Consider the following 24,285-nt stretch of genomic DNA (forward strand, 5'->3'; position numbering starts at 1 on the left):
GCTAGCAAGCAGCCACTCAAAGGGCAAAGAGTGTTTCAGTGAACGGCACAAAATGCGATGGAATAACAGGCAGTTAGGGTTTAGGTGAAGTCCACATAGAAGGGGTTGAGTAGACGATATTATCCAGAAATGTGCAGGGAAGAATGGCCTACTATGTAAGTGTTTCTTACACTCTCCTTAAACGAAATTATGCATCTTCCAAGCACATCCTTTACATTCTGTCTTATATTAAACATTTTATTTAGCTGCAGTTATTGTAAAATATGCTGCCTCACCAAAGAAGAACATCTAATATCTGGAGGTCATTTGAAATAGTATGTGAAGGAAGATAAATTTGGGGGTATATGTAGAATGCACTAAATGTGTGTGTCTGCGTGCACACAGACACACAGAAACAGAGTGAGAGTGAGAGAGGGTTGAGCATGTTGCAACATTACCAACCTGCCCTTAGAAATCCAAACCAGACGCAGCAACACAGCACACTGATCCTGACCTTTTCTCGACCTTTCTTGATCGTCTGTGCTCTGCAGGAAGAGGTCAACCGCCAAGCTAGGGAAAGGTTGCAGGTTCATATTTTCGGGGCACATTGCACTTTGCATCTGTTTCTGTGTCTCTCACTCAGCTCATGGGAAAGCACAAAACAGACATGAAAAGACATAAAATTTTGCAACTCGGATGTTCTCACAGTTTCAGACTTTGGGTTTTGTAGTGCACGCTACACTTTTTTAGTGGCACACACTTACCGTAAAAGAGGCCAACTTCCTGACAGGAGGGCTTGCGGGCTGAACAATGCAACAGGAATAGATGTGTTAAGTAGAAATCTGAAGAAGCAAATTCAACTTGCTAGTCAACTACAGGGAAAGTAATAGTCATAATGTTAGATGCTCAACATTCCCTTTTCTTATTTACAATTTAATGTGATAAACAAAAAGAATTTGATCGGACTGACCTCAAATTTTCAGCAAAAAATTTATCTTAGACCTGCTAATGAGGCAGATGGTTTTATTTAAATGTTAACATTTTAATTATATTTAAAATAATTTCATCTGGTTGTCCACATGTCAATAAACTTTACTGTTATACTATTGTTTAAGAAAATTAGAGCTTAAACTAAATTAGTTGGCCACCCACCACCACAATCTCTCTTATATAACACAGCGCTGCCGCTATTGAAACTCCTCCTTCATCGAGTTCCTCTAAAGATGCCTCGGCTTTGATCAGTCACCTGATTATTTCTGCTTTTTGGCTCCTTCTTACATGCTTTCAGCAGAAGTGGCACCTTGCTCAGCAGTGAAAATTAAAAATAAAACCAAATATCACAGTTAAAATGATTTTCCATGGGAGTAACACAATGAACTGGCTAATTAGTGCTACAATATTCTTGTCAGGTAAGGCAGTTTGTGCCTTTTATCTTTCATTGTCTAGTTATGCCTTCATTTTAAGTAAAATATTATGGAGCAGTATGTCTGTTGTGCTCATTTCCTTTTTTTTTTCTCTGTGAATCAAACTTACTGAGACGTGTGATCAGCCCAGTTAGTTTCAGAGAGTAAAAATAGCTTAATGAGTACAATATTTTTATTGCATTTCACCTCTAGCATGCACTGAGTGAAAAAACCCTTTCATAAATAATTTTGCAAAATTTAATTCTTGATTATTAATCCATAATAAATATGTAAATGCTAAATCACAAATAATTCTATGCTAATGCAATCATCACATATTTGAGGCCTGTTTCCAGTGTCACATTGTACTTTTTGATCCTGTGATGAATAATTTAACTAACACTGTGTTGACAAGAAAAAAACTTGAGGACATGGCATTGTAATAAAATGTTTTAATAAATTTACTTTTCAGGGGGTTATGAAACCATTTAATGTTTCTTCTTTATATTCATCACTATTTACATTAGATTCTCATTGAAGGCATCAAAATTATAAATGAGCACATATGGAATCAAAAACATGTTTTATAGTTTAGATTCTTCAAAAATCGCCACCCTTTACTTTGATTACTGCTTTGCACACTCTTGGCATTCTCTTGATGAGCTTCATGAGGTCGTCACCTGAAATGGTTTTCCAACATTCTTGGAGGAGTTCCCAGAGATGCTGCACACTTGTTGGCCCTTTTGCCTTCACTCTGCGGTCCATCTCATTCCAAACCATCTCAACTGGGTTTAGGTCAGGTGACTGTGGAGGACAGGCCATCTGGCGCGGCACTCCATCAATCTCTTTCTTGGTCAAATAGCCCTTACAAAGCTGGAGGTGTGTTTGGGGTCATTGTCCTGTTTACAAACAAATGATGGTCCAACTAAATGCAAACTGAATAGGATGGCATGTCGCTACAGAATGCTTTGGTAGCCATGCTGGTTTAGTGTGCCTTAAATTTTGAATGAATCCCCAACAGTGTCACCAGCAAAGCCTCTCCCATACCATCACACCCCCTGTTTCACAGTGGAAGCCATGCATGTAGAGACCATCCGTTTACACTCACCAAAGACTCAGCAGGTGGAACCAAAGTTCTCAAATTTGGACTCATCAGACCAAAGCACAGCTTTCCACTGGTCCAATGTCCAATCCTAGTCTTTCTTGGCTCAAAAAATCTCTTCTCCTTGTTTCTTTTCCTTAGTCGTGGTTTCTTAGCAGATATTTGACCATAAAGGCCTGATTCTCACACTCCTCTGAACATGTCTGTGAAGGTTCTCAGTCATCCAGGTCATTGTAGTCAAAGGAGCTTGCAAAGAAAAGCGTCTGGACTTCTTTAAGTTGCTTGAAGACGTTTCACCTCTCATCCGAGAAGCTTCTTCAGTTCTAACGTCAAATGGTGGGGAGTCCCAGATATAAACCTAGTGGGAGTAACCCCCCACAGAGGGACAAAAGGACCCCCTGATGATCCTCTAATCGCCTGAGCCAAGGTGTGAAACTGGGTGTGGGTCCCAATCAGCCAGGGTTTCGGGTGAGCTCATTGTGAAACCTGGCCCCACCTTATCATGTGAATTCCTGAGGTCAGATGGCCCAGGATGTGAGTGGGCGTTAAGGCGTCTGGGGAGGGAACTCAAAACTGGATTATAGATGGCAGAGAGTTGGTGTCGTAAACCACCGCCTCTGTTCAAAGATGGTCGCTCACAGTGGACATAGATGGCTTCTTTCACTCCTCTTTCAAACCATCTGTCCTCTCTGTCCAAAATGTGAACATTGGCATCCTGGAAAGAGTGACCTTTATCCTTAAGATGCAGATGGACTGCTGAGTCTTGTCCTGTGGAGGTGGCTCTTCTATGTTGTGCCATGCGCTTGTGACCACCTCCACAGGACAAGACTCAGCAGTCCAACTGTCTTCAGTTCTTGAAGTAATGATGGACTGTCAATTCTCTTTACTTAGCTGATTGGTTGTTGCCATAATATAAATTCTAGCAGTTGTCAAATACGACTGTCAGCTGTGTATCAACCTGACTCCTGCACAACACACTGACTGATGGTCCCAATCTCATCAAGCAGGCAAGAATTTACCCAAATGAAACCTGACAAGGCACAGCTGTGAAGTGAAAACCATTTCAGCTGACCACATTATGAAGCTCATTAAGGGAAGGCCAAGGGTTTGCAGCGCTGTCAGCAAAGCAAAGGGTGGCTGCTTTCAGGAATGTAAAATATAATACATATTTAGAGTTATTTATATTTTTTTCTTTGCTATATAATTCAATATATCATTTATATATTTGATGTCTTTAGTATGTCTTTACAATGTTGAAAGTACTAAAAATAAAGAAAAACTATTAAATAAGATGTGTCCAAACTTTTGACTGTATATATGGAATTTAAGACATAAAATTGACTCCAAATTGAAGTCTTGGGTGTGTTTTACAAGACAATAATTGCTCTGAGTTCTTAGAATTTAAAAATATCTAGCTTATCTGCTCTCTAGTTGTAATAAAAGATCACCCACTGAGGCAGACCTCAGTTCAAACTGCTACACTCCAACAAAAATAAAGAGAAACACAGACTCTATACAATTTTCTGTATGTGGTATTCAACAGAGGTGCTATAATCACATTAGAGTACCTCTATTACTATATAAGTAATAGATTAAAGTTGTTTATAGTAAAACAAATGGTTTTTTTTTTGCTTCTTTAATTCTCAGTGTTAAATCCTGCACTTTCTTTCAATATTGATCCTGGGGCTTGGAAGACCCTGAGTAGCTCTGCTCCTGGTTTTGGGTACAAGGTGATTCAAAGAAAATCAGAGTAAGTCACAAGGGCGATCGTGGCTCAAGAGTTGGGAGTTCGCCTTGTAATCGGAAGGTTGCCGGTTCGAGCCCCGGCTTGGACAGTCTCGGTCGTTGTGTCCTTGGGCAAGACACTTCACCCGTTGCCTACTGGTGGTGGTCAGAGGGCCCGGTGGCGCTAGTGTCCGGCAGCCTCGCCTCTGTCAGTGCGCCCCAGGGTGGCTGTGGCTACAATGTAGCTTGCCATCACCAGTGTGTGAATGTGTGCGTGAATGGGTGGATGACTGGATATGTAAAGCGCTTTGGGGTCCTTAGGGACTAGTAAAGTGCTATATAAATACAGGCCATTTACAAGACACATTGATAAAGTGTGTGTATGTGTGTGTATCACACGTACACACACATACATGTTTGTTAAATCTATCCTTGCAATTGGACTATTTGCTTTTTAAGAATATTGCTATTTATTACTAATTTTCTTCTAGCAAACATCATAATAGGTTAGTAATAAATGAACAAACATGCAATATTTCTTAACAGAAAAGATATGTAGTGTATTTAACCACAGTTTGCTCTCTAGACTTACATTGTGGTCTGGATTTATCTCCACAGTTTGATCGTCAGTGCCCCACTTGAACACGAGAATGGGGGAATATATAGCTGCACCACTTCTCCTCCAAAATGTCAAGATATAAAACTAGAAGGTAGGTAACCATTAATTTGTAAATGTCTTAAAACCTCAACAGCAACTATTTTACCTTTGCAAAAATTCTGCTCAGACCCTGGCACAGAAACCTGGTTTGATATCTTTGTATTGAGCCTTCAAAACTGAAATCAACTTACTTTTTAAATTTTTACAGCTATGAAATGAAGTTATAGTGAAAGTGAATTCTGTGTTGCATTCCTTTCTGTTGTAAATGTGCCGTGTAAATTGATCATGTAAAAAGGGAAGTGTATTAATTGAGGTGCTTTGTAGTCTTCGGCTTCACTGTTTCTTCCATTATCAAGGAGTTTTTTGTGTTTTAACAAATATTGCATTCTTTAAATACAGCCCCAGATTTGACAGCTAATGTGTCCCTTGGTATGTCAATGGCAAGTGATCCCTCTGGAGAAAACACTGTGGTGAGTTGCTAGCTCCAGACCTTATGTTAAGTACTTTTTAAAATCACTGATGATCCAACTCAACTGTCTTATGTATGTAAAATGTCTTGTGTTAAAAATTGCATTGTGAAAAATCACTGAACCTCCCAGTGGTTCTCCACAGAATCAGCTAATTTTAAAAAAACAACAACACATCTTACATATTAGCTTAATGTTACTGGGTGACTGTGGTCCCATCTGCACCAGAATGCATGCCACACATACTCGGGCAAGATACTAACCCCAAGCTGCACTCTGATGCATCTGTCAGAGTATACATGCATGTAAATGTCAGATAGAAAGCACTTACATGGGAAAAGGATAGAAAAAAATCATTTGTTTGAGTGGGTGTGAATGAGTGAGGTTGTATAAGACAAGTGCTACATAAGACCCAGACCTTCTACGATTTACTGGTACAGATAATGTTCAGCGTGGTGTAGATAAAGAGGAAAAGCAGGTCTCTCTGAATGTAGAAAGATGACAAAGGAATAGAAGTGAGGTTTGTATTTTGAGTGAGCTCTGTAGCCTGGATTGAGTACCACACCTCCAGAGTTCCCACAGGTTTAACCCGTCACATATTCACACGCATGTTCCTGAAAGAGAGCAGAATCAGAAATGCTTTTAAAAAAACAAAAACATTAGCTGATACTGAAGATTTATGTGGGAATTTATTTTTTTCAGATCTGATTGATTTTTATATGGAATAAAGGAAACAGGGACAGGAAATAATCAGCCTAATCAGAACTTGTCTTTGTCTGTTTTTAGGTGTGTTGTCCATCCATCCCAAAGCACTGCAAAAGTATCACCATGTACAACGGTGTGTGCTTTCAGATTGACAGTTCTAATTCATTTGGACCACCGATACCATCTTCTCTTGACGGTAATAGTAAACAGAGTTTGTGAAAATGTACCTACAATGAATAATGTTTTTGAGAAAAAAAAAGATTTTAAATGATGATTCCATTTATTAAGGAAAAAATGTCAATGAGTGTGTCACGTGGCTGTGGAGAAATTTTGGCCCTGTGGCGGCCCACTAGAGGGCTCCACCCACTAGAGGGCTCCACTCACACCCAAGTAGGGAGGACAGGTTTTGTCGAGTTGTGTGGCGCGACGTGTTCAGTTAATGTGTTGTGATAAATAAAATCGGAGTGGAAAGTTAGAGCTTCTGTTTTGTCTTTACTATACCTCCACAGCACACTTTTTTTTTGAGAAGTGTTTTAATTCAGCCCGCCGGTGGGTTTTAGACTGTGAATGCCCTTTTTAATGTCATGTTAATCTGCGTTAGGTCCAGACTTTGACTAGGCAACTTCAAAACCTTTATTCTCTCAACTTGAGTTCAACTTGCTGGTTTTTTTTAGATCATTCTCCTGTTGCATGACCCAAATGTGCTTGAGCTTGTGACATGATCATTTTGGATTTTCTGGTCGAGAACATAATTCATAGATCCATCAATTACGCCAAATCATTAGGAAGCAGCAAAATCAGCCCTAGACACACTGCAATCACCATGTTTGATTGTTGGTGTGATGCTTTTTTAATGAAATGCTGTGTTGGTTTTTCTCCAGATTTAACTGGACTCAAACAATTAAAAAAGTTCAGGTTTTGTTTCAGTCTACAGAATATTTCCCCAGAATCTCCAAGATATTTTTTGGCAAATGTGAGACGAGTCTTTGTGCTTTTTTGGTGATTTTTCTCCTCAAACTCTCTATTTGTATGCCATTTTTACCCAGTCTCTTTTCTATTGTTGAATCGTGAACTCTGACCTTAACTGGGACAAGTGAGGCCTGCAGTTCTTTAGATGCTGGTCTGGGTATGGCTGTGACCTTCTTGATGAATTGCCGATGTGCTCTTGGAGTAATTTTGGTAGGCTGGCCACTCCTGAGAAGGTTCACCTGTTCTTAGTTGTTCTTAGTTTTTCCATTTGTAGATAATGGCTCTCACCATGGTTTGCTTGAGTCCAGAAAACTTAGAAATGACTTACAAATGTCAAAGATATATTTCACATCTCTTCTTGAGTTTCTCTAGATCGTGGCATGATGCTTTTTGAGATCTTTAGCATGCTTCAGTTTGTCATGCAGGTTCTACTTACTGTAAGTTATTTCTTGATTGAACAGGTCTAGTAGTCTGTACTAATTGTTTTGAGTCATGTTATACAAACATTTTTAACTCACAAGACGTTTGTGTAAGAAACTGAGATGTTTTGTCTTGCTTCTAAGTGACAGAGTCGATTCTGTTCATCTGGATGTTTAGAAGGTTGGAAAATCCTGTACTCACCTGAGACTGAGAAAGACACTTGGATGAGTGATGAAACCCACTGTAAACACTGTATCCACATGAGCACAATCAACCTTCTGGGATTTCAAATAATTTAAGCTTTTCTGTATTTTCTTAAAGAAATAAAAATAAATGTAAACAATAAGACTAAGAATAATTGTGGTTGGAGATCCTATACATTAACTTTTGTAAAACCCTGATAAGCATTTTTGGACCAAACTCATTTAATCCCTTAATCTTCTTGTCTCTCTTGTTAAACTAACATAGACAACAGCGACTGAGCTATGCCACTAAATAGACAAACATACGTACTTTAGTGATTAACTAGCAAATGCATACTACATAGATTGTCTTTGTGTTATTCATAATGCCTTTACCGAGGTGCAAAATTCTTTTGCTTTGCTTTTTATATGAGTGAAAAAATATAAAAATCACCCCATAAAACTAAATCTAATTTTGAATCCATTTCTTTGACAGACTGTGAAACACAAGCCGACCTTGCCTTTCTGTTGGATGGTTCAGGCAGCGTATCTGATCCTGATTTTCGAACAATGAAGAAGTTTGTGAGAGATCTAATTGTATCATTTCTCTCAAGTGACACACAGGTGAGACACTGTTGTCCCTCTGCTACTTAAATAACAGCAAATCATGACATAGATTACATCTTTGTTTGCATTTAACACCATAAAATATAATCTAACACATGTTTCACATATTTTTTCTTTCTTTCAGTTTTCTGTTTCCCAGTTCTCTAGTGCACCACAGATTCATTTTAACTTTCAAAAATTTAACTTAACTGAAATGGAAGATAAAATCAATAGAATTCAGCAACACATGGGAAAGACTTTCACGGCTAAGGCCATCAAAGAAGTTGTGTAAGTGATGCAAAGATATTACTGAAGCATTGCATTTTTCAGTGAATCTGACCACAGTAACTACTGTGCATGTTCAGTATTATGTTCTACAAAGTGGACAAGATGGCACAAACCAAGGCCAATTTGAAATACTTGCAGATCTAATGCTGCATCTGCAAAGTACAAAAATATCTGTATTTTGGAAAAATTATGAAAAATATGAATGTCACTGAAATATGTATGACCACAAGGTGCACTTTTAAAAATACTTTGTGTTGAAATTACATTTTATTCTTTTTTTTATATTTGATAGGGAACAAGTTTTCAGCCCACAGCAAGGCTCCAGACCAAACGTGAAGAAGGTCTTGATTGTAATTACTGACGGAGCATCTAATGACCGTGAGAACCTGGAAGGTGCAGTAGAGCAAGCAAAAAATAAATCGATTGCTCGATTTGTTATTGGGGTAAGCACTTCAGTTATTTAAACTTGTAGAATATTGAGTTTCGTATTGATTGATGATGCTGTCACTTGTCAGACATGCTGTGAATTAGTTTTGCCATTCAGTCAACAAGAAATAACTGTTATTGTTGATTTGAGTTCTTTTCAGTGTTAGAGAGTATAATATCTGTGTGTAGATTTCATTTTAAATCAGGTGAGATTTAAGGACTGTATTTTACCAAAGTCAGCAAATGATCTTGAATAGTATGAAAACTTAATCATAGTTTTTCCAATCTCCAGGTCGGGGATGCATTTGATAAACCTGAGGCAAAACAAGAACTGCACAGCATTGCATCATCTCCCTCAGAAAAACATGTGTTTGAAGTGAAGGAATTCAGCGCACTTGAAGAAATAAGACAGAATCTACAGGACAAAATTTTTCCCATTGAAGGTACAAATATACATTCAACATTAAAGCTTTGTTAAAATTCCTGTCACATTGTATTCTTTTTATTGCATGTTACAAATTTTGTCTCATTTTAAGTTAAACAGCTTGTTGCTTTATGAAAAGAGCAATAAATACTCAGCACATTTATAATAAACAACAAAAAGTCATTTGAATTCTTTACTTTAAGAATAATTAAAATTTTGTCTTGTTTATTTTTCTGTCACAGAAAGCAGTGGAGAGTCACTGAAAATGGAAATGTCTCAAGAGGGATTTAGTACAGTTTATGCACCTGAGGTAATTAAAACTACATGAAACTCATCAGACAGTCTAGTCTGATGAGAAAGAGAGATTCACATGTGCCACCTTTTGTAACTTGAAGGCAACCAGATAATTGAACACAGTCCAGATTTTAAATAAAAAAAATTATTGTATATTAAATGTATTTTCTGTGTACACTGTAGGGAATTCAGATGTCTATTGTTGGTGCAAACCAGTGGAGGGGAGGCTACGTGCAATACACAACAGGAGGCCAGAAGGTGAAAACATATGAGGATGTGTCTTTTGAGCCTGACAGCTATCTTGGTAAGAATATTACAGCTTTAACAGTCTAACTCAAACACATGTGATCATGTATATACACAGCTCTGCTGTAATTCTTTTACACAAACAAGTGGATCAGTTTGCACATGAAAAAAATTTAAAAGGAGAAATAAGTTGTCTTTCCTTTTTTGATTACCAAATTCTAGGTTACTCCATGGCAATTGCTAGAACCCAAAGTGGTTCTCTGACAGTTCTTGGTGCTCCAAGATATAAACACAGAGGAGTTGTGGTCTCTGTTAACAGAGACAACTTTGAAAACCAAACGATTGAGCCGTTGGCATCACAGGTATGAATTTACAGCAAGACAGATCTGAATGACCTTGTAAAAAGAAAAATTACCATCATAATGCGGCTACCCCTTCGGCGCCAGCTGTGGGCTCAATGCTGGAGCCGAACAAAAACTCCCTGATAACGACTGTGTTGAGTCTGTTCCTTCCCATTCCATGCAAGGCCACCTGGGTTGGCTGGAAGACTGTTTACTTAGCCTGGCAGGGCGAAGGAAACTGTCTCAGCTGAACTATGGACATGCACACACATACATATACTGATACTGATAAGCACTCACTGACACATCACCCTCCCTATCCAACACCACCTCCAACGCTTACCTCCCCTCTGATGTGGACATCGGGTCAGCTGGAGGCGCAGTCAAAAGATTGCAGCGGTCCCAGATCAGATGTACACACTGGAACACTTTCCCATGTTGCTTGTCTGTGTTTATTGTGTTATGGTGTGTTGATACCTGTGCATTCCTGTATTATCCTTTTGTGTTACACATTTCGATGTTTCTTTTTCCTCGCTACCTAGCCTGACCTGTCTCCCCAATGTGATGTTTGTGTATTGTATGTACGGTCGGCAAGGTCTGTCATCTCGGTTGTGGGCAAAAGACCTGCAACTGAAAAATAAAGGCTATCTCATCTCATCTAAATTATATATAAATTATTTTTTCAAATAAAAATGTATATTTTTTTGCTTACACAGTATCAGACTGGTGCATATTTCGGGGCAGAGGTGTGTACCATGGACATAAATAATGATGACATCACTGAGCTAATCTTCATATCAGCCCCAATGTACATGGAGCCTGATAGAGAGGGAAGAGTTTATGTTTGCAGACTAACTGGTTTGGTAAATCAAAGTTTTATCCACTTCAATTAAATTAATTATTTTATTTGTCAACTTCCCTAATGATCATATAATATTCACTCTCCTGCTTTCAGTTTGTGGAGTGTAATTTTGATGATCCATTAGTACTAAGAGGACATGCAGCTGTCAAAGGAAGGTTCGGCTCTTCTCTTGCTGTGCTGCCTGATCTAAACTCAGATGGATTCAGGGATTTGGCAGTTGGAGCACCTTTGGAGAATAATGGTGAAGGCAGCATCTACATTTTCCACAGTGAAGGAGGCGAAAGAATCAGTCCTACTTACTCACAGGTACACAGCATCAAAGTACTCACAATGATTATTAAACTTATCTGTGATGTAAAAGTGCATCTATACAACCTGCAGCTTTATTATTTAAAATATGTTCATTCACACAGAGAATTACTGGCTCTGAGGTCCAGTCAGGACTGAAGTTCTTTGGAGTGACAATCAGTCAGTCGTCTTTTGACCAGAGTGGTGATGGACTGCTTGACTTAGCGGTGGGTTCAAAGGGTAAAGTTGTCTTGCTGAGGTAAGTCAAAGATAGTCCAGCCATGTGTTACTGTTGTCACTGGTACTTTTTGTGAAGGTTCAATTGTAATGAATAGAATACTGCTAAAAACTTAGTGTAAATGTAAAATTTTCTAATTATAAAAAAGGCACATTAATGTAATTAGAAATTCTGTTTGCAGAACACAGTTTACTTCAAAATGTACAGGAACATACAGGAAAAAATGCATTTTTTTGCAAAGAAAAAAGGGTGATGCACACATGCAGCTACACATAGAGTTTAGCCGAGCTAAATTGAACAGACAGAAAATCAGCAGTAGCTCACATAACCACTTGTTACTCCCAAGGTATGCATAAGGGCATAGGACTCACCAAAAATGGACAACAGAAGATTGGAAAAACACTCTGATGAGTCTGGTCTCTAACAACAATGGTATCCACAGTCAGCAGATCTCAGTCCAATAGCACCTTTGGGATGTGGTTGAACAGGTCTACAACACCTTATTGAATTTATGCAACTAAGAATTAAAGCAAAGGAGGGTCCATCCAAGTACTACCAAGGTGTCAGTAACAAACTTGGTGGTGATTGTAGATACTTCTTTAGAAAGCATTACAGATTTATAATGAATGCTTCCTTAAATCATTAAATTTCATTTAAAACATATCTGGTTGATGCCATATAATAAGAGAAAATGTTCTTTACTTAGAAAATTAACATCTCTCACTGACCCCAAACTTTTAGTAGCAGAGATATTGATAGAAATAAGTAGACATAGTGGTTTATAAAATGTGCAGTGCGAGTAAATCAAAGAAAAGTGCACACAGTTGTGAAGTCTTGATCAGAACATCTACAATGAAGATTAGCTGTCAGCTTAGTAGTAATTACAAAGGTAATAGTCATTCACATGTCTAGTTCATCATCTCCTTTCCCTATTATGTCCATTTCCAGATCAAGACCCATTGTAGAGGTAAAGTCTGAGGTGTCATTCAGCCCAGACCAAATCTCTACTCAGAATGTAGACTGCTCAAAACCATTGGAGAACAAAGTTACAGTCTGCTTTACCATGAGCAGAGTGTCTACGAAAGAGCTACATGCAGGTTTATTATTCTTATCTGTTTCTAAATCACTAAACCATTCATCAGTTTACTTTATGTATGCATGTGCATTTGTAACATTTAAGTCAAACTCTGATCTATTCCAGCTCAAGCAAGGATTGATTATATGTTAACATTGGATACCACTCGCAAACCTTCAAAAAAACGAGCTCACTTCAGTGTGAAAGAACAAGAGCAGTCTGGATCAATTAATGTCACCTTGGGGAAAACGTGTTTAAATGTAACATTTTTTATTGAGGTAAATTCTATTAATAACATCACAATTATCAAATGAACCAACAGATGTTTAAGTCAGTAAAGAAAATATTTTAATTTTAGTCTTGTAGTCCTGCAACACTGACATTGCTCTCTTCTTGCAGGCCTGTCCAGAAGATGCTCTCAGTCCTCTTTCTAATGAGATTAAATTCAGTTTTTATGGTTTGCCTTCTGAGGAAAATCTCACACCAAGTCTTTCCCCGCATGCTCCAACAGCAACTAATTATCCCGTAAGCAATGTGCACTATAAGTGTACAGTTAATACTTTTGCCTTTACTTTTTATGTAAGTCTGGCATTGAGAAGAACCTGTGCATTTGTCAGGTCTTCAAAGAGTAGTGACAAACACTAACTGAAAACACTGAATTAAAAATATTCAAGCCTTTCTAACTAGAGTCCTTGCACCTACAGAGGAACAAGTTGTCGCGAAATCAATCAATGTAGAGCAGTGTCACAAACCATGGAGGCCCCAGAAAAGTGCAATCAAACGATGAGTTTATTAACAGTCCGGAGAAAACATCAACATATGTCTTCTGACCAAAATACATCTTGTGGATACTTATAAACCAGTGGGGTACACGCCCCCCCATGGCGTCAATGACAGATTAAAATAGGTTCCAGACATTAGTCACAGTTTATCGTACATCTTTAATAGCTATAAGCAGACATAGAACTTCTCTTTTCTATAACACCTTCCATACAAGGTAATAAACTTCAAGCCCTCAGGGTCTCTGAGGCTAATTATTGACTCTGATCGTCTGTTACCAAGTAGAATAAAATATATTAAGACACCAAATGAGTTAAGGCCTCAGGCCTGGCACATTCCTAGATTATATGTGTTATATGTATTGTAAGCATGCATGCAATCATCCTTCTATGTTCTAGTTTCCCTCAGCATGTATCACCTGGACAGTCACGCCAGTGAAGCTTAAGACCCTTAATGAACCGAACATCAACTCAAAATAAGCACAGATATGCAATGTGTATAAAATACTTCTAACCGTACTTGTAATAAAAGTTAACATAATGGAAGGATCCTCAAATGGACATCTTCAATAAACAGCTGTAATGCAGTATCAATACTGTGAGAAATATTATTACATGAAATAATGCTGTAAAGAATGTTATTAATGCAATTATAATGATGCAGATTATATGGCAGCAATAAAAGAATTTCTGTATCTCCACAAAGTGGACCAAGAATATCGTTAGAAAGAATTTTATCTTCAGTACAGAAAGTTTTGGTTAATGTTAGTCCATTTCACAGCAATAAGCATGCAGTTGCTTAGCTTGGTGACATAACCAGCTAACACTACTCACCTAACTTATAAAAGAGAATACATTCATTGTTGCTGTGGAATACATAGTAATACATAGTAAGGTCCATAGGTATTACATTTACTCTTCAGCCTCTGAAACTGTACAAAAATGATCTGTTATTTCTGAACCATTAATGCAGACATTTGTTCAACCCTTTGAATTAAAGCTAAATATCTGCACTTCAGTCACACATTGTTTGATTTAACACTGACTTTAGTGGTGTACAGAGGTATAATTACAATAAAATGAAATTATAATGAGTGAAATGTATAATGTAAATACACCATGCTTTCTTCCACAGTTAAATTTTGAGATCAACTGTGGCACTGACAAGAATTGCAATGATAACCTGAAGGTGGATTTCAACTTCACCAGGTGAGGCCCAGTTACTAAAGTTAAGCTTTACTTGTGTCACAGTCAGGCGACCGTGTGGCTCATGGATTTGAAAGGACCCAGCATGTAGAACACAGGAAGCAGACACGATCAACAAAAAGCCTAATTTAATGCTAATAGCTAAGTTAAAAATTATAACACATTCCTAAGAAAAGACCAAATCCCAAAACACAAGGGAATGGGAAATACAGAAAGAAGAAAAAAATCACACTCAGGGAAACACTGGGGAGGCAAAATACCTAGAGCCAAAACCCAAAAGACAATTATGTCACAAAACTTAAAAGCATTCCAAGAATAATAAAACCAAGACTGGACACCAAAATAAAACCAAAAAAATAATCCAAAATGAAAAATATAAGTATTAAAACATCCGCTGAAAATCTAACTCAGACATATTTATGATTAAACTCAAATTCACAAAACCCCCCAGAATTTGACAACTTGTGTGCCTGGAAATGTGCTACTTTTAATTGCTTGTACATGAAGCATAAAAACACTATTCTACTGAAACATTTGAATAAAATTTATAGCCACTCTGTCAAAATTCTCCTTCCTTATGATTAATAAGTCACAACAAAGCTGGAAAGAGAAATAAAGAAACAAAAATAAAAAGAAGAGAAAAACACTAACACAAATAATAAATCTGTTTACGATGGCGTATGAGGGACACAGAAGAAAAAATGTTATTTATTATTTTGAGAAAATTCGAAATGTGGAGATTACAATTGTTGTTTCAAGACAAACTGCCATGGCTACTGTAGGGAGGAGAGAGAAAGCGAGGGAGGAAAGAGGGCGAGAGAGCAAACAAACAGACATGCATAGACATCACTAGAGAAACCGGCAGATACACAACATGAAGACATCACTCACCTAATTGGGGAGGACATACAGAAGCAACACTATGCCAAACAGAACACAAAAGGAAACAGACTAAATGAATAGGAAACTAAGAACAAGAAACAAACGATGAAACAAAGAGGCACAAAGAAGTCCAAAAGTCCTTGAACCAAGAGGAAGAGTGGATTAGTAAAAAATGAAAAGGCAGGTAATGGACAGATGTAAAGATATCGATGGTTCACTAATTCATCTACTCAAGGCATCTTGTAGAGGGTATAGCATCTGTAGCAACAACTGTTACCTGCACATTTAAACTGTTTTTTCCCCAAATAGTATTTCAACTGTTTCTCGAAATTTAGACTTAATTTTTTAATAATGAATAATAGGGGAGACCGGGGATAGTTGTAACGTGGGTCAGTTGTAACACTTCCAATTTCTCCAATCAGGGCTAAGTTTCAAATGATGTGACTCATCCTGTGCATGCCCAACTCAGTTCTGCTATCACATGTGAAAAATCAGCACATTTTGTCAAACACAGACAATTTAACACCAAAAAAAGCAATTTGTATGCCTTAAAGTAAGTTTTTCTACTTTATTTCAATTTCTAATAGCATTATTTGCTTTGCAGTTAAACTCATCAAACTTAAATTATGTTATTTGTATGTCTGTGGGGATATATTCTGTGTAGGTCTTTGGTGCTAATGTTTTAGCCGTTGGCTGTAATGTTAGCTAGTTCATGGCTATAGGAGTCTGGGTCAGTTGTAACAGCAACAGTCTGGGTTAGTTGTAACAATAATGCAGATGTTACAACTTACCACACCATTACTTTAACCCATATTAAACAAGTTGGGGCAACGACATCAGCAGAGAGAGGTTCACTGGTCGCTTTTGTATATGCGGTTAATGCCATTGGCAACACAATTCCTCCACTGTTTGTGTTCCCACACATACATTATGCAGACCACTGTGTCAGAGATGGACCAGTAGGAAGTACTGGTAGTGGAAATAAATCAGGATGGGTGAAAGAAACAGATATCCTCATCTTTCTGAAGCACTTTGCAAACCACACCAAGGTAAGCCATGATAAAAAGTAATGGAATTGCGATGCTGGTGAACAACTACATTTTTTCAGCTTCATTGTTATGTTCAAAATTGGTGCAACAGTTGTAGGTTATAATGCCCACTGAGCCAATGAGGCCAAACTCAAGGAAGACCAACCAAAATTAATGAAATATTCAGTTGCAGAAAATTCCATAATTTGTCTTTTTTGGGGGGTTGGAATATGTTCAAAAGCTAGATTTCTGCATTCTGTCACACACACACGTAGCTACATAAATGGATGTAAGTGCATTCATGTGTTGAATACACAAAGATTACATGTTAATGTTTTGTTAGTACCCTTATTTCATTGTGTTACATTTCACCCCAGGATATGTTACAACTAACCCAGACTATGGGGTTAATTGTAACATTTCACTCTTTGTGTTTGAGGCCATACCATACAATGGGTAATTGTGCTGCAGAGAAAATAGCTGCACTATTTAATAGCCGAGACATGTAAATACTTTGCATTACATTTTGAATCCACTACCTTAAAAGAGCTTCAATTTACAGACAGAAATGTCAAAAATGTTACAACTATCCCCGGTCTCCCCTATATATTTTTTGTAATGTGGCCCTAATACTCTTGCATGTCTATTTGCCTGGAGACTCCATGTGTAAAATCATTTTTCTGCTTGCTACGATGATTAAATAACCAATACTCAGTGCAGTCTGTCTTTCCCCTGTTAGTGGGATGACTGTACAAATGTCAGGTTGAGTTTTTATGCTATTTCATCATGTTGTGGTGCACAATAAAGCATAGCTATTTAAAAGACTGCAATATAATGAAATATAATTGATCAGAGAATTACTCATGATGGCAGAGATTATCTACTAAGAAACCTCCCAAAATTAACTTTTCTCTATTTGAACCCATTTTATATATTTTATTTTCAATTTTACTAGGTCATAAGCTGAAATATTGTACAATTTGATAAACACCATATTGCCTCCTAATATCCTACCCTGTGTCAGACTGGCAATCTGTCCAGGGTATACTGCTGGCCCTTGCCCAATGTTAGCTGTGATAGCAGTAGAAAGTGAGTGGATGGCTAATCAGTAGATGCTAACATGTTAATGTAATAAGTTAATATACTACATCCCTTAGGATCTGTAAGTTGTTACCATTTTAACATTCAATTGAAAACTACCATAAATTTAGCATTTTGTGCTTTTAGCTCAGCTGTCGTCTTGTTTTCCTCTCCTTTTATTCTCATCTGGCTTCATACTCCACAGATCCTCAGAGGTTAAAGTGGGCATTGATGAGCTTTTGAATGTCACAGTCACAGTGGAGAACAGAGGAGAAAACTCCTACAACAGCCATGTTATTCTCACGTATCCAGCTGGACTCTCCTACAGGAAGTTCACGAGTCAGCAGGTAAGGCATCAGGATCAAGTCTGTATCAGTTCATCACTGATCTGCTGCTCTTCCAAAGCATCTAGAATCTTTTTTTCCTAATAAAAGGGAAGAATTGAGTGCAACTCCTTGGACAGTGAAGATGGTTTATCACGAGGAAGGACAGACTGTACTATTGACAAGCCCATTTTCAAGAGCCAAACTAAGGTTTGTTTTTTAATTTTATTTGTACAAAAAATCTTTTATCAATTTGTTTTTTCTGACTTTTGCACAACTTAAGGACAAAGAGAAGTCACTCATCTCTCTCATTCCATTAAGGCTTCCTTCATTGTCTGCTATGGGATTGACACCAATAGTCAATTTGAGAGGAAGATATTTGTCACTGCAAATGCCACCAGGTACTGTTTCTCTGGTACATGTACTTTTCATTTAAGCAGTAGACCCACAGATACAGTATAAATATGTTCACCTCTCTCTTTCAGTGGAAATCAGGAGCATGCACCTACAAGTGAACTCTACAAAAAGAAATTGATTGATGTAAAATACAGCATTTTTATGACAATTAAAGGGTATGTGTTGTTCTCTTTGTAACAGAAAAGGAAACAAAAAAAATAGAAAGTGACAACTATTCTAATACATGGTATTTAATCAATCTTTAAAATATGTCTGTTTAGCTCCCCCAGCTATAACAATTTCACATTTGGGAAGAATGATTTGCAGAAACCAGTCAAGCAATCAATCACGGTAGAACATGACATGTGTATATATCTGTATTTTGTAAAGGTAATTCTATGATTTAGATCCAACTATTATGCTTAGCTCTTGTTTTCTTTTCTTGTTTAGCTAACAAATGATATCAGAGCACTTCATAATTTCACTGTGTGGATCAAGGTTCCAGTGAAGCTTGGGGGAAAAGACATTTGGGTGCATCCGAACAACCTACAGGTAATATATATGCAGTAGTGTGCAAAAGTCTTAAGTCACCCTTCATTTCTTTATATTTTGCTATCAAAGATAAATGTAAGTGGTCTTGAATAATAGTTCTTTAGGCTTTCTAAAGGTTTTGCTGTGTTGAATATTAAAGGAGGAGGTCATACCAATATTGACTTTCAAGCCAAAGTCTACACACTGTGTCTTATTTACTATATATCGATGTATGTTTGCATTTTTCAGTAAATTGTTGCAACTATTTTCCATTTTCCCTGCAAAACATAGAGAAATTATGGTGGCTCAAGGCTTGTACACAGTATTGTATGTTGTTTTAGGTATTGACTACAAAAATGGCTCATGCTTAGCAGTGTAATACATGCATGTGGTAACATTGGGACCATAAATCAAATGTATTATAGATTGCAGACTGTAAGAAAGGAAGTTATGAAGAACCACATGTTAAAGACTTTGTTCTTCAGATCCAAAAAAATAAAGTAGTGGTAAGTATTAGTCTAAACATTGTAGATTTAACATTACAAAGGATCAACTTTTGTTGCATTTAGTCTTCTTTAAATGATCCACAGGACTGCTCTGTGGCCATGTGTAGAGTGTTTGAGTGCCTGGCATCTATGGAAAGGCAGGAGAAGAGGACGTATGAAATCTCTGGAAACCTCACTTCACAGTGGATAGAGCAGGTAACTGATGGGACGTTTATGTTAAGTGCTACATTAGGGTTTTTTTTTTCACGTCACACTTCTTCCTTACTTGGTACTACTAACTCATATATATATATTTTCCAATATATATATATTTTCATTTTCAAATTCAGCTCATCCCTCTTGATTTTTTCTTAGATTGGACTTCAATCTGCTAAATTCCTCTTGACCAGCCAAGTCAGTCTGAAGTACGACCAAAGCAAGTACGTCTACTTTTCAACAGGGTCTGACTACAATTCTCCTGTTCACAAGGTGAGCACTTGTAATATATATAGTATATAATGTTATCTTGATATAATAATAATAATAATAATAATAATAACAGTTTCCATTTTATTTACAAACTGTCACTTCATCTTTCAGATTGAGGCAGAGGTAGAAGTGTACCCTGAGCCAGATTTTATCAAAGAGATCATTGGAGGATGTCTGGGAGGGTTGATTTTTCTGATTTTACTCACAGTTGTCCTGTATAAGGTGAGATGATGATCACACTTTTTCAATTAATTTTTTCATAAGAAAAGCTATTAGAGAACGTGGACAAATAATTAAATTTTCTTTTCATTAACATAATTTTTATGCACAGTTACTTGAATTTTATGTTTTTCCTTGCACTTCTAGGCTGGATTTTTCAAGAGTAAATATAGCAAGGTAAATACTGAAGAACCGGAAGATGGTCCAGGATAAAAACAAAGGTTCATATTTGTAGATCTCTATCTAATCTTCAAAGAAGGTCTGAAATCCCTCCCCTGCTCGCCCATTTCCTTACAATAGAACTTCCTACCTGGTGGGCAGGACCTGACATAGCAAAATCGGTATGGCCCGGATCTGGCCCACACAGTGTGCTTACAAATGGCCCACATACCGCAAAGAATGACGGCCCTTTGGTGGCCCAGATCTGGTTTGCCAGAGGTGGCCCACACATGGGCCAACACAAGGCCAGTGCTGGCCCAGAACAATTTCAGCTCTGGCCCCAGATGTCAGCCTAATGTGTACCTTAATCAAGCCATGTAATAACAACATGTGCCAGAACATAATAGTGCAAAAGTAACATGACGAAACTCTGTTCGGACAGCGAATGGACTGATTCTTATATAGTGCTTTTCTACTATCAGAGATTACTCAAAGTGCTCTATACGACATGCCACATTCAGCCAATCACACACTTTCTCCAAACTGAATGCTTCCTAACCACATTATACACATTAAAACTCTTGACAAGCAGACTGGAGGAGCCAGGGATCAAACCACTAACCTTCTGATCAGTTAGTCACCTGCTCTACCACCTGAGATACAGCCACCCAGTGGTAAACATGAGTAAACCCTCACTAGGTTTTGGATAAAGTTGGCTACCATAGCAGTATAGTGTTGCAACATGGCATTTGGGTCTTCTAACTAAAATAGGAAAATAGGAACATAAATAGTGCCATCATTGCCAGACCTGGCCCACATCTGGTTGACATATACCCTGCCATGACACCAGTCAGTCAGAAGTGCCAGCTTGATGCCGGATCTGGGCCAGACCTGTTTTCTATGAGCCTGGGCCACATAAACCAAACCACAATCGGGCCAGATGTGGCATGCTATCACATAAACAGTGCCATCTATGCCAGGGCTGGCCCATATCTGGATGACACCACTTACCATTCCAGAGGTCAGCCAGCAGTGCCGGCTTGACACCAGATCCGGGCCAGACCTGTCTGCTATGTGGGACTTTCGCAATGGGAATATGAAATGAACTGAAGAGATCTGAAAAGTAAATCTGAAATTGTTTATTCTCTTTTTCTGGACCCAAAAAGTAAATAAAATTGTTCAAATTAAACTGTACTTATATTTAACACAAGCACCTGAAGACCACCTGAAGACAGTGTTTTTAGAGGCCACACTATGAAGGGTTGTGAAATACTATCCTGTATAACAGACACTTATAGTAGTAAGTGTCTGCTATACAGTCATTTGCTTTCAAGTTAAATTTAATGCACAATGTGGAAAAAGGATACTCAAATAAAATGGTTGAGGTTGAATATAGTGAAGTACCTGAGTAGATGTAGAGTGATTCTGAAACAGTCCTGTAAAGAATTATGGTATGAAAGTTTTTAGAGTGACTGTACTATTTTTTTTAAAGGATAATAATAATTGCCCACCATGAAATATCTCTGTATTTATATTTTTACAAACTGTATGTTTGTAGACATTATTATACAGCAAAAAACTTTTCATGTCACCCTGTAATGTATAATGAATGAAATTTAATATATTTTATATGCTTAAAAGCAAAGGTGGAAAGTAACGAATTACATTTACTTGCGTTACTGTAATTGAGTAGTATTTTTTGTGTATTTGTACTTTTTAAAGTCATTTTTCAAGTCGGTAATTTTACTTTTACTTAAGTATATTTTTTAAAAAGTATTGTACTTTGCTACATTTTCAATCACACCTCTTACTGAGTAAATTAAAAGAACAAACAAACAAAAAAAAACCCAACATTGCGCTTCAGAAATACTGCAGGTAATGATGGGTAGTAGAACAAATTGGCGTTGGGTCACGATAAAGATGGAGTCTGATATCGGTGGTACAGATCCAGCGAAAAAAGAAACCCCGTTGAATTCTGCTGACCCTGAACTCGAAGAAACGGATGTGAACCCCTGGCCGTATTTAAGGGACCATTTCGGCTTCAAGTGCAAGAAAGGCAACAGCTTTATTATGCAGTGTAAGCTGTGTTTGCCCAGAGAGACCGAGTTAGCAGCTTTTAAAAATTCCACATCAAACCTGCGCAAGCATGTAGAGGTACGTTAAATGAAACTTGTACATTTATTTTAGCAAAAAGGCTGTGCTCAAGTTAATCACATTAAGTTAAGACATAAGCTGTTATTGGGCACGTTGTTGTCCACGCAACTTACATTTTTTTTTTTACTGGATTGGTAAATTGTCAAAAGAAAATATGTTTACTTACATTTTTCCTGTTTGTTAATAATAATAATTTATTTTAAAAAAAATAGTTAAATTAGACAGAAGACAGAAGCGGCTACTTTCTTACTTAACCCACATATGTTCACACTGCAGGCAAAAGAATAACATGTGCTATGTGCAGAGGTGTTTTTTTCTGTTCTCAAACTGATCTCCCTGTTGGAGCTCAGTCTGGGGAGAGTTATTTTTTTCTCCTTATCTTTCCTCATGTGGTGCATTTTCCATTGTTATACCTCTCTGACCTGTCTTCCCCATGTGATGTTTGTGTAATGTATGTATGGTCAGAAGGGTAAGATGGCGCTGGCAAAGGTCGGCAGCCTTAACCCAATTTCCTTCGGGGTCAACCTTCAGGATCAATAATGTTTTATTGAATTGAATTGAAATGCTCCTCAAAATTAACAGAGCAGGGCTATGTTTAAAAAACTTAAAACACATTTTTATAGCAGCTGCCGTACAGCTCAATTCAGTACTTGTTCTCTTATTTGACAGTTTAGGACACATTCTCATGTAAAAGAATTATATGGTTTTGACAGTTTGGTTGGTTGGTTTGGTGACCATTATCCATTTTGATGTATAGACTTGCACTTTAACTGCCACTGCACTTTAATTTGTAAAGTTTTTCTTTTAATTAAAAAACAACTACTTTGAGATTTATCCCATTGTCTTTTTTGCACTACTCAGAAGAGGCTGTCCTCCTGCTGACAAAAAAGTAACTATGTAACTTTTACTCTGAGTACATTTTAAATGAGCTACTTTTTAATTTTACTTGAGTAAATTTTTAGACAGGTAATTTCACTTGTACTTGAGTAAAATTTCAACAAAGTAATAGTACTTTTACTTGAGTAAAATATTTTAGTACTCTTTCCACCTCTGCTTAACTGCTGTAGATGTGCAAAGTGCCAATAACAATGTGAATGCCGTTGTTCAATAAATTGTAAAATGTGTAATATTTATAAAAGATAAAGTTTTTGCTTCATCATTATCATTCATTATATGTAGTATGTGAATAAAATTCATTTCATTTTTCATACATAACTAATCATCCAGTGTAGAAAAACAACATATTGTTGAATCCATAACTAGTTATATATTCTCTCTCTTTTTGTGATTAAAAGCTTAGGACTCTAAACATTACAAGTTTATCTTTCAGAACCATCAACACAACATTACGGATTTATATTGTTAATTAACAGAGCAGGGGTCTCCAACCTTTTTTGTTCTGTGAGTTACTTTTACACAAAAAAGCATTAGAGAGCTACTCATACTTAGCTAAATTTATTTATATAGCCAATTTCTAAAAGCAAGTGAATGCTCATTTTCTATATCTATCTATCTATCTATCTATCTATCTATCTATCTATCTATCTATCTATCTATCTATCTATCTATCTATCTATCTAAAAACATGTTAACCAAGAGCACATATTGTGTGTAAGAACTGCCATTCACAAATATCTGAATGTTGTACTCATTGTACTTCAAAATGGTGGAAATGAACATGAACATATGGAGAACATGCACAAAAAATAAACAGCATAGTTATGCTGTACTGTACTCCTGAGCAACACTTCAGAAAATGTGTAAAACTCAAATAATCAAATAAATTTCAACAGCATGTGATCCAAAATATTTGGAGGACTTGAACTTCTCTAAATCCACAATTTATCAAAACAAAT

At 37.2% G+C, this 24,285-nt stretch overlaps 1 protein-coding gene across 1 annotated transcript; it reads left to right on the plus strand.

The window, feature by feature from the left end:
* The first annotated feature begins 1,177 nt into the window (after nt 1–1,177).
* Nucleotides 1,178–22,986, plus strand: LOC309712314 (integrin alpha-M-like). Its single transcript, XM_082543027.1, has 30 exons — nt 1,178–1,388; nt 4,132–4,234; nt 4,828–4,919; nt 5,267–5,337; nt 6,121–6,235; nt 8,107–8,234; nt 8,362–8,504; nt 8,797–8,947; nt 9,223–9,373; nt 9,597–9,664; nt 9,832–9,952; nt 10,117–10,256; nt 10,952–11,098; nt 11,191–11,403; nt 11,511–11,644; nt 12,572–12,720; nt 12,825–12,976; nt 13,098–13,223; nt 14,613–14,686; nt 17,879–18,020; nt 18,108–18,206; nt 18,318–18,397; nt 18,482–18,568; nt 18,674–18,743; nt 18,843–18,944; nt 19,349–19,429; nt 19,514–19,624; nt 19,784–19,897; nt 20,009–20,119; nt 20,264–22,986. The coding sequence occupies exons 1-30, from the start codon at nt 1,328–1,330 to the stop codon at nt 20,327–20,329; spliced, it is 3,402 nt and encodes a 1,133-aa protein (XP_082399153.1). The 5' UTR covers nt 1,178–1,327; the 3' UTR covers nt 20,330–22,986.
* Nucleotides 22,987–24,285: the final 1,299 nt, after the last annotated feature.

This window comes from Aulonocara stuartgranti (assembly GCF_965226115.1).
Source record: "Aulonocara stuartgranti genome assembly, chromosome: 8".
In the NCBI taxonomy this organism is placed as follows: domain Eukaryota; kingdom Metazoa; phylum Chordata; class Actinopteri; order Cichliformes; family Cichlidae; genus Aulonocara; species Aulonocara stuartgranti.